Source organism: Lonchura striata, chromosome 4 (genome assembly GCF_050655825.1).
Source record: "Lonchura striata isolate lonStrDom1 chromosome 4, ASM5065582v1, whole genome shotgun sequence".
Lineage (NCBI taxonomy): Eukaryota > Metazoa > Chordata > Aves > Passeriformes > Estrildidae > Lonchura > Lonchura striata.
Window position 1 is genome coordinate 56,641,693 of NC_140706.1, and position 14,652 is coordinate 56,656,344.

Here is a 14,652-nt window from a genome sequence, read left to right on the forward strand (position 1 = left end):
AAGAGAATAAAATGCTTTTATTAAGAAACAGTGAAATTTGTCTTTCTAAATTAACATTGTTGCAAAACAGCCTTACTCTTTATTCTGTCAGGTTTTTTATTATAATCTGTTTAATAAAATAGACAGCTAGTGGTGAATTGGTTACAGTTTGCTGCATATAATTTCAGCCCAGTGTTTGAAAACAGTGACAAAACAGAAAATGTGTAGACTTACTTGGAAACTTTTATCATCTGGTCTAGATCTTTGTTTTTTGGAGTCAGGTTGTGACAACATTTGTTCAAGCTGAAAACTCTGCTGCCAAAGTAGTTATTTTCTAAAGCATGCAAGGGAATCTGGAACAACTGTTTTCCAGCAATGCATTAGGAGGATTTCAGAAGTGTTGAAGGAGTTTTTTCATTATTATTTTTTTCTAAGCAGATTGCAAATCCCAAATCTTGGCATTGATGAAAAGTATCAGAAAATATTTCAAAACTATGGCCATGACATAGAAAGCGTCTGTAAGACTAGGCACAAGAAGGACCCTCCACTGGCTTGTAATCTGCCCCCAGTAGCTGACAAGATCTTGTGGGCACATCACCTATTCCATAGGATCAAGGAGCCCATGGTGACTTTCCAGAGACATCCAGCAGTTCTACAAACACCAGATGGCAAGAGCATAATCCGCAATTACAACAAAGTAGCAAAAGTTCTTGTGAAATTTGAGGTGATCTACCACAGGAAATGGCTTCAGCAGGTAAACCAGCTGATTTTGATTAAGATATTCCTTAAAGAGAAAAATAAAAAATGGTGTTATCCCTGGTTAGTAGCAGCATGTATGGTTAACCTAACTTATGATGACTCTCAAGTGAGGGATGAGCTAAAAAATATTGTTTTATGAGAAAGTGTTCCTGTTAAAAAAATAGAGCCTGTAGTATCTGTAGCTGATTTTAGGAACAACTGAAAGACCTTTCATTATAACTAAGAAGTTAAAAAAAAAAAAATATATATATAATGAATATCTAGTGGTAGGTTTAGCTGCCCCTCTGTCTCTGCCACATTCTTCCAACTGGTGCAAGATAATGTCTGGGGAGAGAAGTTTTGTCAGCTGGTTGGCCAAAAGTGAAAACAGACACTGTTGGAACTCAAAATGTCCCTCAGACATTTTTGGAGGTTCCAGGCCCTGGTTAGAAGCATTTGAGACCTTGGCAGGCAGCTGGAAACAGCTGTGATTTTGAGTTTGAGCCATGGAATGATTTACCAACTTTGCAGGAAGAACAAGAAGTCACAAAAGTTTAGATATTATAGTAGAAGTAGTTACAAAGTAGAGGGTAGAATTTTTTAGTGTTGTACAGGGGGGGTTTTAACACCTGTACAGGGCAGTTTTTACTTTGTAGGTGGGGGTCAGAGGTTTTAAGATGGACGTGATTTTTGGCCGGTCCTGTCCTTCCTCCTTCCACAGGTTGGAGGAGAGACTTTTCCACTACATGGAACCCCTGAACCAGGCCTGGGTTCTGTCAAGACACAGAGGTTATCTGTGCAGTGGGCAATATGAATTTTATTTTGAGTGGTAATCCATGGTTACATTCTGTAAATATACATGTAAAAAGCATCCAGTCTGAACAGATGATAGCATACTCAATGCACAAGTGGGCTTTGAGCCCCTTGTGGGTTAACCATAATAGGCAGCTAAGCACCACACAAATGTTCATTTGCTTCCTCCCATGCACCCCCAGTGAGACAGGGAAGAGAAAAGGAAAAGCAAAAGCAAGAAAACTTGTGGGTTAAGATAAGTTGTTTACTTAGTGAAGTAGAAGTGGAGAAAGAAAGTGTAAAGAAATTGCCTGCAGAGGCAATTTCTCACCATCTCCCATGAGTCAGACAATGTCTAACCAATTCCAGAGCAGATGGTGGCTAACCCATTCAAACCTCTGCCTTTCCCTTTTTATTGCTGAGAATGATGTCATATGGCAAGAAATATCCCTTTGCTTATTTTGTAGCATCCTTTTTTTATTTCATTACATCTGCCTGGTTTTGTCCCCTCACAGCCTCCTTTGCACCCTTCATCCCCACTCCCAACCCCCAGTCTATTCCCTGTGTGAACAGAGTGAGAACAAGAGAAGGCCTTGATGCTGTGAAAGCACTGCTCAATCAAACGTCAGCCTTGTTTTGATAACAAATCTGATGATACCACATAAGCTGCTATGAAGAAAATTAAATGCTGACAGATAAGATTAACCCAATCAGAACCAGTAAAAGTAATTTAATTTCCTATTGAGAATTTTAGGACTCATGTGTGTGGGGGAAGGGGCAGGTGGGGGCTTGCCCTGGCAAGGCAGTGTACCTCACCCCTAGAGCCTGTGTCCCAGCCCTGCAGTGGCTACCAATCCCTGGCACACCAGAAGCACTGGTCCATGTCCACCTCTGAAGCCCCTAACCCAGCTCCTGAGTGGCCAAGTGACTGGAAATCCCAGCCAGGCGAAGGGCCTAGGAAGGCCAAAGGGTGTTTAAAGCTGAATATGAAGCTATCTGATGTCTTGACACTACTTTCTCTTGGAATTTCTATCTGAACACTGCTGTAACCCAGGAATTGATGGCTATATATATGCTATTCTGTGTATTTTCTGTCTTTCTTGATCTTTCTTCTTCTAATTCCCTCTTCTTGGAATTTTTGGAGTAACTTAAAATGAAGTGGGCTTAGAATTTGAGAAGTTGGATGGCCAAGTTAATGTTTTAAGAAGTGTTTTATGTTGACTGAATATTGTACTAAACCTTTTGCCAAAGTTCTATGGTTGTCTAAAGTTGCTAATAAAGTGTTTTTTGTTGTTTTGATCTCTTGAGACAGTGTCAGTGTTTCTCCCATGTGTGTAACTCTGAATACATGAACAACCATAAGCCCTTTTTATGTGTCTTGCTGAATGAGTTGTTTGGGGCCTTACAGGCAGAACACTTTGTAGTCTGAATATTCTTCAGAGAACATGGTTTACTTTAAATTCTAAATCTCATTTGACTAATTTTACCCTCTTGGGTTTTGTACATAGAGCCTCTGACTACCTTTATATTATCAGATATAAAGGGACTTCAGGGACTATTTTAAAGGCTTGAAAACTCTGCAAGTTTCTACTATTGTTTTGGCATATTTTTCACCTCCAGTTTCTTTGTTGCCTTGTCGAAGAGCATCTTATAGGAAAAATTACTTCAGCTTTGCAAAGCTGAAAAAGAAGGATCAGAATCTCCAGTTTGTGGTTTTGAAGGTAGTTGGATACCTGTTAATGCATTTGCCTGTTGTTTTTGGAACTCAGGCATAGCTTTGGTACACTGTGGAAATTTCTGGTGCTGATAAACACCAATCTTCTCAAAGGTAGTCTTAGACCAGATCTGGGACCAGAGGTACCAGTTGCTTTTTCTCCAGTCTAAATATATTAGGTTTTCCCGATCCGTCCATTTTCACTCTTGCATTTGACATGCAGTGTGAAATGTTACCAGATTTGACAGATTTGGTGAAGAGTCACCAGATTTGATTGATTCTATAAGTGGGAATTTTTTGTGTCAATTTGGTATAGTAAACCAGGAGCAATGATTGCAATATTAGAGTACATAAAATATGCTGGATTGAAACCTAGTGCTGAATATATATTATTGATGATTAATCTGGAGTTGAGTGCAAGTTGGAAATCAAGGAACCTGAACAGTAGTACCTCAATTGTTGCTTCATTATACATTATGGTTCAGGTACATCATATCCAAAATCGGCACCCTTAACCTGCACATAGTTGGTGCTACTTCCTGGCAGTAATGAAGACCACTATTGTACTTAGAAAGGTATTTAATTTTAATGCTTATTCTGCTAACATAGTGCGGTGGTGTGTTTTTCTTTCATTTAATATTTGTTCAATATCTGTTCACCCCCCCCATCCCTAATCTCCTCCTCTCTCCAGTTGTCAATCTTCCCTAGCTCTCCCCTAACCCCCTCATCTCCAAGTTGTCAATCCTCCCTTTCCCTGCCCCTTTCCCTGGAACCTTCCCTGTCATTCATCCTAGCCCCCTCCTCTGCTTCCAGAGCATTCCCTGTCTATTTAGTGAGGCTCAACACCCTATTGATTACTTTGTGCTATTCCACTCCCCTGCTTCCTCTGATAGGTTTGTCATATGTTAGTTCTGCCCTAAACTCCTCCCCTGCTGTTCCCTCATTGGTTGCTGTTCCTACACCCGTCTCCCTGAATTCTTGTATAAAACCTCTGCTCCCGCTCCCGAGGGGGTCTTGGGGCTCACTGAATAAAACCATCCTGTTCACCCCCAAGTCCCGTGTCGCCTTTGTCTGTCCCCGTGCCACCAACTGGGACAGCAGAGCTTCGCAGGGGGAGCGGCCGCCCATTCTCTTCCCTCTCGCAGCCCAGCACGGCACCGCTCGGGGTGCCGCGGTGAGGGGAGTGCCTGCCGCGTCACAACAAATGGTAGCAGAGGATGGTTCCCTCCTTCGTCTTTTAGAAAAAACGGGCAAATTCGTGGGGGCGCCCGCCTCACAGAAGAAGGAGGGAAGAGGGACATCTGCGGCCGTGGCAACTCTGCCGGATGCTAAGAGGAGCTGAGCGCCGAGCAATAAGATTGAAGCTCCAGGACCTCTTCGTCCTCGCCACTGCGCTCTCTACCCGCCCTGGAGCAGCCGCGCTGCGGGGGCAGCCGAGCTGCAGAAGCTTTAAGCGGGAAGACTTACCCGAGGACAGAGTGTGGTTTGGCAGTGGCTCACGAGTTGAGCCTGAAGAAAGGCATCTGCAGCGAGACCACCGGAGGCAGATAGTGGCCGAAACCAAGGCTTCGGGGACGAGCTTTGGTTTAACGAGAACACCTAAGCCTCCGGAAGGGCCAAACCGGGAAGGAACATCCCCAGTTTTAGCGCGACTTTTCCATCGAGTCGAGGAGAAGATTCAAGCCATCTCCGCCCGGGCCTGGAGGGTAAGGTGGGCTAGACGGGGTGGGGGCCGCCCCAACAGACGGCTGGGTTTGCCGCTTTTCTTTTTGCGTTTTAACCTCCGCCTGTGCCCAGACTGGGGCTGTATCCCTGCATGTCCCTGGCAGGCGGGTGGGTTTTCTTTTTCTGGGGGGGGTTAGCACTGAGTGCTATTCTTTGCCCAGTCTTGTGGCAACCCAGATTAGATCGCTTTTTCTTCCCCTCGAAAATATTGTCTTCTCTATCCTCCCCTCCCCATTCTGGGCTGGACGGAGGGGGTAGAGAAGACACAAGTGGGACATTTAAAGGCGACACGTTAACTATGGGAGGGTTGTTAAAAGAGGCCCTTTACACCCACGCATTGCACCAACATCCAGCTGCGTCGGGCCCCCCTCCTGTACATTTCCCCTGTTGGCTTCTGTGAAGCTCCCTATGCCCCCATCCCCTCGGACTTTCCTAAAACCCTTTCCTATCCTCCCTTGGGGATTGCTGTGGCCGAGCCGCCCCAAGTGCCCTGCCGGACACTGCTCAGGCCAAGTGCAGTGTACCCGGCACCCCCTCCCAAGATGGCGCTGGCCACGCCGCTTGGAACCCGTTTTCCCGCCTTGACCCTTCTTTTCCGCCCCTGGTTTCCCGCCAGTCCCATCTCTCCCTCAATGGCTCTGCACCATCCCTGCACGAGGCTAGTCCCTATTGGGGGAGGCGGGGTTGGATATTCCCCCATCCTTCTTCTGGCTCTTCCTCCGGGGGGAAGGATCGGGAGGGACCTTCTCCTGAGGAAATGGAGTTGAAACCCGGGACTGGGGATCCGTCATCTTGTTTTCCCCCTAAGATGGCTGCATCCTAGTCCCCCCCCATCCTATTCCTTAATGTACCCTACCCAATGTTCCTTTTTATTTAACTACGAATTCCTCTTTTTGCTTTTGATTATTTTTTGAATAATCTGTTTGTTGAGTTATATTTTATAGAAAGAAAGATCATCTCATTTAATTAATACTCAAGATATTATGCGCACCTCTCAAACAAACATTCAAATTGGACAAACCACGTCACTGTTCGCTGACCTGGCTCTGCTTTGGGAATTTTAAGAAGCTAAACATCACAAGCGCCGTGACGAAGCAAGTTCTAAATCAGATGAAGTCACAAATCCTGCTGTACTTTGTACCCTTAATTTGGACTTTCGTTTAGGACAATTTTATATATTCCAGATGAAGTTTTTATATGTTTCATGTGTTGTAAATATAATTAGTTTATCCTTTTTTAATGTCTTTCGATTTACGCCTTTTTTGTAATGTGTAATGTTATTATTTGAGTAGGAAAACATATCAAAAAATCTTTCTTTTGACTCCTCCTGTGTCCCCATTAGCCTAGAAAGGTCATTCCCAAAAGGGAATTTTATATTAAGCTGTTTTGTTGTAATTATAATTAATTCAGTCTTTTCTGATATTTTTTGACTTAAAGGCTGTGTTTGTGACCATCATTGCTACAGGAATCACGTAGCTAGTGTATCACTTCAGGCTTGCTGCATTGCTGCGAGGTTTAAAAATTTATTAGTTATATTTAGTTGATCTTTTATTGTATTTAATTCCAATAATTCCATTTAATTATTTTATTTAAATTGGATAGTTGTGATTTTAATCATTCTAATTCAATTTTTTAGTTTAATTTCTGTTAACTATTTCATTCTATTTCAATCACCTGGTTTTTATCTGATTTCAATTCTATTTCAATTGTTTCAATTATTTACATTATTTTAGATTGTTACTCAGAGCAGCAAAGCAGCAAGTTTTGTGCAGTCTTGTGTCTGATTTAGGAGCAGTATAGCCAGCTAGAGTTCTAATATTGTCTCCAGCTTTCATACAGCCTGGTGTCCTTCCTGGCACTATGGCCACTCACCTCCAGCCCTCTGCTGCCACAGGCCCGAGCACCACCCAGTCTCCTGCCAGCTACTGGCTCTGGGTTAATAGTTGAGCTGTAGCAGAAGTAGATTCAAATAAATAGGATTCCTAACTTCTACCTGTATGCAGCAGGTCCGGTTGAGGTATTTGAGGCATTTGAAAAGGCAAGGACGTTACTACCCTTCCAGCCCTATAAATGCAATGATGTGTCTTTCATGTCCTTTAAGTAATTTGCAATGTTATCATATGATCCTGTTGTATTTTGTTAATGAAGCTTATATTATTTGTATGCTATAATTTTATATTATTTGCATGTTTTATTAATTTGCTTAAACCACAGAATTCTTCCTTTTGTAAAAAGAAAGGGGGAGATGCGGTGGTGTGTTTTTCTTTCATTTAATATTTGTTCAATATCTGTTCACCCCCCCCATCCCTAATCTCCTCCTCTCTCCAGTTGTCAATCTTCCCTAGCTCTCCCCTAACCCCCTCATCTCCAAGTTGTCAATCCTCCCTTTCCCTGCCCCTTTCCCTGGAACCTTCCCTGTCATTCATCCTAGCCCCCTCTGCTTCCAGAGCATTCCCTGTCTATTTAGTGAGGCTCAACACCCTATTGATTACTTTGTGCTATTCCACTCCCCTGCTTCCCCTGATAGGTTTGTCATATGTTAGTTCTGCCCTAAACTCCTCCCCTGCTGTTCCCTCATTGGTTGCTGTTCCTATACCCCGCCTCCTGAATTCTTGTATAAAACCTCTGCTCCCGCTCCCGAGGGGGTCTTGGGGCTCACTGAATAAAACCATCCTGTTCACCCCCAAGTCCCGTGTTGCCTTTGTTTGTCCCCGTGCCACCAACTGGGACAGCAGAGCTTCGCAGGGGGAGCGGCCGCCCGTTCTCTTCCCTCTCGCAGCCCAGCACGGCACCGCTCGGGGTGCCACGGCGAGGGGAGTGCCTGCCACGTCACAACACATAGGAAGTTCATATGTTTTCATGTGCTCTTCACAGAGAGCTGGTGCATATCCCTCATATTTGATGTAATGACTTGTAATGCTTCAGGAAGCCTTCTGCATTTGTTTAGTGTTTCTCTCTTGGACTCAGTTTCTTTTTTGATTCTGGTACTGAGCTGGATACCTGCATCATTCAAAGTAAATTGATGATAGTTTTCACTGCCTCATCTCATCTGTAAAGACTAAGGAGAATGTATGATTCTTGTGGGGCTGCATCTTCGGTGAGATGATATAGTCATCAGATTTTCTGACATGTACTGTGCCTTGATGGAGCAGTCAAGCACATTTTCCTTTCATCTTTTCTGAAATAATTATATCCCAGGCATCTCCCCTGAAGTGATGCATTCCTTTATGAGGTCCGAATAAGCTGAGTTCTGATTCTGATCTGTACTAATCTGTACTGATTTGTTGTTACCTGTCTGTTTTCTCCTGTAGCAGTCAAATCACACTTGGCAGCTATATAAACTTCCTGAGCCTGTTCCAACTTTATGCTCATTAGGTGGGAACAAAGGGAGGTGGATTTGAACAGAATTTCAAGTTTGAAACATAGACACATGTGAGAAGATTAAGCTCCAGCACGGTGTGGGTGGAGGGAGGCAGAGATCTCTGAAGCTTGCTCTTGGGGAAAGAGATTTATTGGGGTGCAGGAAGGTGTGGAGTTGCGTTATTTATATGTTTTATTATCCCTGTATTATGTATTGGTTTATTCCTTTGTACCCCCGTGTGCAACTTGGTTTATCCCCAGTTTTCCCGCTTTGTCCTCCCTTCCTGCCTTCCCAGTATCTATCCATCACCCTGAAAGAGGCATTTTACCCCACCCCGGGTGCCTTGTCTATCACTCGGTGCCCCTTCCCATCCATCCAGAAGCTTCTACTCAGGGCACCGGGTGATTGGGCGAGGACCTGGGACTCCCCCCATATCCTTCCCCCATTGGACCCCACCATATCCCCCCATCCCGGAGCCACCCCCTATCCCTATCCCCATTGGTCGTTGGATACCCCTCCCTTACAGTTTATAAGCCAGTGCAAGCACCTTGTGCTTGTTCCTGTTGGCTGGCACCGTTCTAGGATATTTGGCCCCGTTGGGCTACAATAAACTCGGACTTAGCCCCCAACAGGATCCGCTCTTCATTTACCACCGCGAGGCGTGCTAGCGCTGCCCGGGACCCACAAAGGCACTCTCCAAACCCCAGCTGGGAGCGGCGGAGGGTGCCTCCATCGCCCGCCCTCGCCCCACAAGAGCTAGCCGGGGCTGAGAGAAAAGGGATTTGGGGCGGGAGCGCGGCAGGAAGGTCCGAGCCTCGTGCTGTCGTAGCACGTGGCTGGGCCTAAGAGGACGGGGGAGGGGAGAGACAAACGGTAGGAAAGGGGAAGCCCGAGGAGGGGTAGAGGGGAAGAAGTCCAAGAGGGGAGGAGAGGGCTAAGAGCGGAGGAGGGAGGAAGTCCAAGAGACCGCATGGCCCCTCGGAGCCCCCTTATCAGGGGCTCCTAGGTGGGCTGGGACAAGGCATGGGCCAATGGGGTTACAGACATTGATGTTTTAGGGGCAGGTACAGAGGTGCGGGATGAGCCACAATCTTTTGGGGGGTGGGATGGAACAGTCCATTTCACTCCAGGATTCATCCAAGGGCAGAAGTGACATCCGGCTAGCTAAGAGAATAATCATTATCTATCTATCATCTGCAACAGACACATGAATTGAAAAGACACAAAAAGTATATTCACTTTAACATACACGCGTTAGTCTACCAGGTACGGCAAAAAAATATGACTACTGCTCCATAGTCTCTTCTTTCAGGCCAGAAGAGTGCACACGGGTGTGGACATGAGTGTCATAGAACACAAGGTGAAGCTGCAGCTCTACTCCTGAACAAAAGAAAAAAACGTGAGAGTGGCAAGTGTCCTGTGGGGAATAAAAATAGAACACAAATAGGGCTCAGTTCCTACTGCTTTTTATTCTTTTGTAAAATGTAAATGTTAAGCTTAGTGTCACTTTCTGAGAGTTCCAAACATTTTTGCCCCTATTTTTTGTACTTGTTACCAGGTGGTTATTATCCAGATTGTTACATCTTATTATTCCAGTTGTTTTTTTTTTTTTTTAATAGCAAAAAGAGGATTTTTTTTTTTTTTTAAATTTTATTTTTCTTTTTCTTTTGCAAATGATGTTCAGCTTGGACATATTGAAAATAATAAATTACCTGGAAGTGTAGAAGTTATCATAATTATCTGGCAATGTAAGATTTGTGCCTTCAATGCACCCCTTATTTCCATTGACATTTTTTGTTACCTTAACAATGAAAACTGCATGAGAAGAAAACCTAGGCAGGGGAGGAAGACTTGAGAGTGGGAATAATGAGTATGAAGCTCAAAAATAAGTAAAGTAAGATTTGCTGTTGAACTTTACAGAAAAAAAACAGCTTTTTTTTTTTTTGAAGACTGATGATAGTGGATAGAGCATGACATCTTCAAATTGATTAGATTATTTCTTGAAAAATGCTGTGAAAAATGTCTTGATAGTACATGATATTGCTGAAACAAGCAGTATCCTCCATTATATTTTAGACATTGAAAGGTGGTACAAATTTTCTGTGTTCCATAGAAAAAGTAAAAAGTGCACTGAAAGATCAATGAGTTCTGAAAATATGGCCTAGAAATAAGCTCCACCTCAATATAATGTGATACATTAAATTTGAGGAGCAAATAAAGAACAATAAAGTTACACCAACCAAAGACAACTGGAAAATAAGAATAGCAGCAAAGTTTTTAATGTAGGAAAACTGCCTGCCTAAGGCAGGATTGCTTTTTGGTGTCAGCCAAATTTTCAGTGTGTGGTGCTCTAAGGAATGCTGTCCTTTCTAATCACATAGAGAACAAATGGTTCTCTAATATTTAAATAAGGCAGGTAAACCAATTGTGTGATTATGCTTTGCTTTTATAATTTAAAAAATCATTAATTTTAGTATTTTAACAGATTTACCCAAGTGTTGGATATAATTGTCAGTATCATTAAGATTGGTATATTTATTAGTTACTGGAAAACGAGTGAAAGGAGAAATGGGGATAAGTATATTCAAAAGAGATGTGAAGAGGTTATCCAAGAATAATTCTGCAGCCTTATTGCAGAATATGCATTAAGTTCTAAGGACACAAGTGTTAAGATTTTCTTGGTTGAAACAAGAAAATCTATGGCTCTGATTTGATTTTGGACTGTGAAATGCAGCTTATAACATCCAAGACTCAACAGAAGAATATCTGTTAGATAAATAGCAGTTTGATTATTAAGCATTTGGGTTCATACACATTGTGTTAATAAATTTTGGTTTTGGATTCATATAACGTATCAGTCTTTGTCAGCAGTACCTGATTTAACTATCTCCAAAAGAGATATTTATATGCAAACCAAAATATTTTATCGTAGTGCTTGTCTGATTGGAATGATGACTTTATTTCCTGCAGATTTAGTTTACTAAAAGAGGACTTCAAGCAACTCTCTTGGTAAAAGCTCCAGAAATGGGAGAATTATTTGTGAATTTTGATCCTCAAATATTAACTTTAATCAGAGAAACAGATTGCATGGCTCATATGTGCCTTGAAATTCCGCCATTTGCAAGTGTTATTCAATAGCAGAGAGACTGGTACAAGAAGATTGTCAATAATTTGCACGTGGGTTTACATTAGTTATTTTATGTATAGGTACTGTACATTAAGATGCCTGGGTTCTGTACATATGGAAGAGGATAAATGAAAATCAACAATTATGTACTGTGGGAATTCAAAATGTCTCTCAGACATTTTCAGAGGTTCCAGGCCTTGGTCAGAAGCATTTTAGACCCTGGCAGGCAGCTGGAAAACAGCTGTCATTTTGAGTTTGAGCCATGGAATGAATTACCAACTTTGGAGGTGGAACAAGCAGTCACAAAAGGTTAGATAGTATAGTAAAAGTAGTTACAAAACAGAGGGGAAATTTTTTTAGTATTGTACAGGGGGGTTTTAGCACCTGTACAGGGGGGTTTTTACTTTGTACATGGGGGTCAGAAATTCTAAGATGGAGGAAAGTGGGCTGATCCTGTTCTTCCTCCTTCTTCTTCCTTGCCTCCATGTTCTTGGTGATGTTGGCACTCACAGATTGGTTTAGAGTAGAAAAGCACTTTGTAAAATAGGTAGTAGGTATTGGGGGAAAACTATAAACATGTAATACGTAATATATCATATAAAAGATAGCAGCAGCCCTGGGCGGGGAGAGAGAAGAAGAAGACAGCAGACAGAGAGGATGTCAGTGTGTGTGTGTGCCTCTACCCAGGCCTCTGACCAAGCAGCCGTAGCCCGAGAAGACAATCTTTTAGATAACTGCGGTGGTGTGTTTTTCTTTCATTTAATATTAGTTTAATATCTGTTTCCCCCCCCCCCAACCCCCCTTTCTCTGCCCCTTTCCCTAGAACCTTCCCTGTCATTCATTCTAGCCCCCTCCTCAGCTTCCAGATGTTAGTTCTGCCCTAAACTCCTCCCCTGCTATTCCCTCATTGGTTGCTGTTCCTACATCCGTCCTCCTGAGTTCTTATATAAAACCTTTGCCCCCCCCGCCCGCCGGGGTCTTGGGGCTCATGGAATAAAACCATCTCGTTCACCCCCCAAGTCCCGTGTCGCCTTCATCTGTCCCCGCGCGCCACGAACTGAACTGCAGAGCTTGCAGGGGAAAGCGGCCGCCCGTTTCTCTTCCCTCACCGCCCAGCACGGCTCGGAGTGCCGCGGCGAGGAGCGCGTACCGCGCCACAACATATGGTAGCAGAGGATGGTTCCCTCCTTCGTCTTATAAAAAAAACGGGCAAATTCGTGGGGGCGCCCGCCTCACAGAAGAAGAAGGAGGGAAGAAGAACATCTACGGCCGTAAAAGCTCTGCCGGATGCTAAGAGGAGCTGAGCGCCGAGCGAAAAACTGACACTCCGGGACCCTCTTTGTTCTCGCCATCTTCCCGCCTGGAAGCAGCCGCACTGCACGGGCAGCCGGGCTGCAGAGCTTTTTGGCGGGCAGACTTACCCGAGGACACAGAGAGAGCGGTTTTGGCAGCGGCTCGGGGGAGCCTGAAGAGGGACTGACCGAGAAGAGGTTCCTCGGTCAGCAGCTGCAGTGAGACCACTGGAGGCTGATAGTGGCCGAAACCAAGGCTTCGGGGATGAGTCTTAGTTTAACGGGAACACCCAGGCTTCCGGAAGGGCCAAACCGAAAGAGAAGGAACATCCCCAGTTTTTAGCGCGACTTTTCCATCGAGTCGAAGAGAAGATTCAAGCCATCTCCGTCCGAGCCTGCAAGGTAAGGTAGGCTACACGGGGTGGGGGCCGCCCCAACGGACGGCTGGGTTTGTCGCTTTTTTTTTTCTCACGTTTTAACCCCCGTCTGCGCCCAGACTGGGGCTGTAGCCGTGCATGTCCCTGGCAGGCGGGTGGGTTTTCTTTTTCTGGGGGAAGCTAGCACTGAGTGCTATCCTTCGCCTAGTCTTCTGTGGGGACCTAGATTAGATCGCTTTTTCTTCTCCTCGAAAAAGTTGTCTTCTCTATCCTCCCCTCCCCATTCTGGGCTGGACGGAGGGGGTAGAAAAGACACCAGTAGGGAACAGCTAAGAGGGCGACACGTTAGCTATAGGAGAGTTGTTGAAAGGGGCCCTTTACACCCACGCATTGCGCCGACATCCAGCTGCGTCGGGCGCCCCCCCCCCCCTCCTATAAATTTCCCCTTTTTGCTTCTGTGAAGCTCCCTATGCCCCCATCCCCTCGGACTTTCCTAAAACCCTTTCCTATCCTCCCTTGGGGATTGCTGTGGCCGAGCCGCCCCAAGTGCCCTGCCGGACACTGCTCAGGCCAAGTGCAGTGTATCTAGCACCCCCTCCCAAGATGGCGCTGGCCACGCCGCTCGGGACCCGCTTTCCCGCCTTGACCCTTCTTTTCCGCCCCTGGCTTCCCGCCAGTCCCATTTCTCTCCCAATAGCCCTGCACCATCCCTGCACGAGGCTAGTCCCTGTTGGGGGAGGCGGGGTTGGATATTCCCCATCCTTCTTCGGGCTCGTCCTCCGGGGGGAAAGTCGGGAGGGATCTTCTTCCGAGGAAATGGAGCCGAAACCCGGGACTGAGGATCCGCCATTTTGTCTTCCCCCTGAAATGGCAGCGCCCCGGTCCACCCCTTACCGATACCCCCTGTTAATCATGGCAATCACTAATTAAGTGATTGTCTGATTCCCCTATCCTATTCCTTAATGTACCCTACCCAATATTCCTTTTTATTTAACTACAAATTCCTCTTTTTGCTTTTGATTATTTTTGAATAATCTGTTTGTTGAGTTATATTTTGTAGAAAGAAATATCATCCCAGTTAATTAATACTCAAGATATTATGCCCACCTCGCAAACAAACATTCAAATTGAACAAACCACATCGCTGTCCGCTAACTCTGCTTTAAGACAAGCGCCGTTATCCGCTGACTCTGCTTTAAGAATTTGAGAAGCTGAACATCGCAAGCGCTGCGACGAAGCAAATTCTAAATCAGATGAAGTCACAAATCCTGCTGTGCTTTGTACCCTTAATTTGGACTTTCATTTAGGACAATTTTATATATTCCAGATGAAGTTTTTATATGTTTCATATGTTATAATCACAATTAGTTTATCATTTTTTAATGTCTTTCAATTTATGTTTTTTTAATAATATATAATGTTACAATTTGATTTTATATTAAGTTATTTTGTTGTAATTATAATTAATTCAGTCTTTTCTAATATTTTTTGACTTAAAGGCTGTGTTTAACCATTACTGCTACAGGAATCACTCAGCTACTATATCG

At 44.3% G+C, this 14,652-nt stretch overlaps 1 protein-coding gene across 4 annotated transcripts in view; it reads left to right on the forward strand.

Moving 5' to 3' along the window:
* Positions 1-8,938, forward strand: part of LOC116183603 (dynein axonemal heavy chain 5-like) — a 57,374-nt gene extending 48,436 nt beyond the window's left edge. For 2 of the 4 annotated variants that reach the window (XM_085579161.1, XM_085579163.1), the window contains one exon: positions 418-8,938. In XM_085579161.1, coding sequence (XP_085435287.1) covers positions 418-877 — 460 coding nt within the window. In that variant the 3' untranslated portion in view covers positions 878-8,938. The remainder of the gene's footprint in view (positions 1-417) is intronic. The other 2 variants (XM_085579162.1, XM_085579164.1) reach the window with 2 other exon arrangements.
* Positions 8,939-14,652: the final 5,714 nt, after the last annotated feature.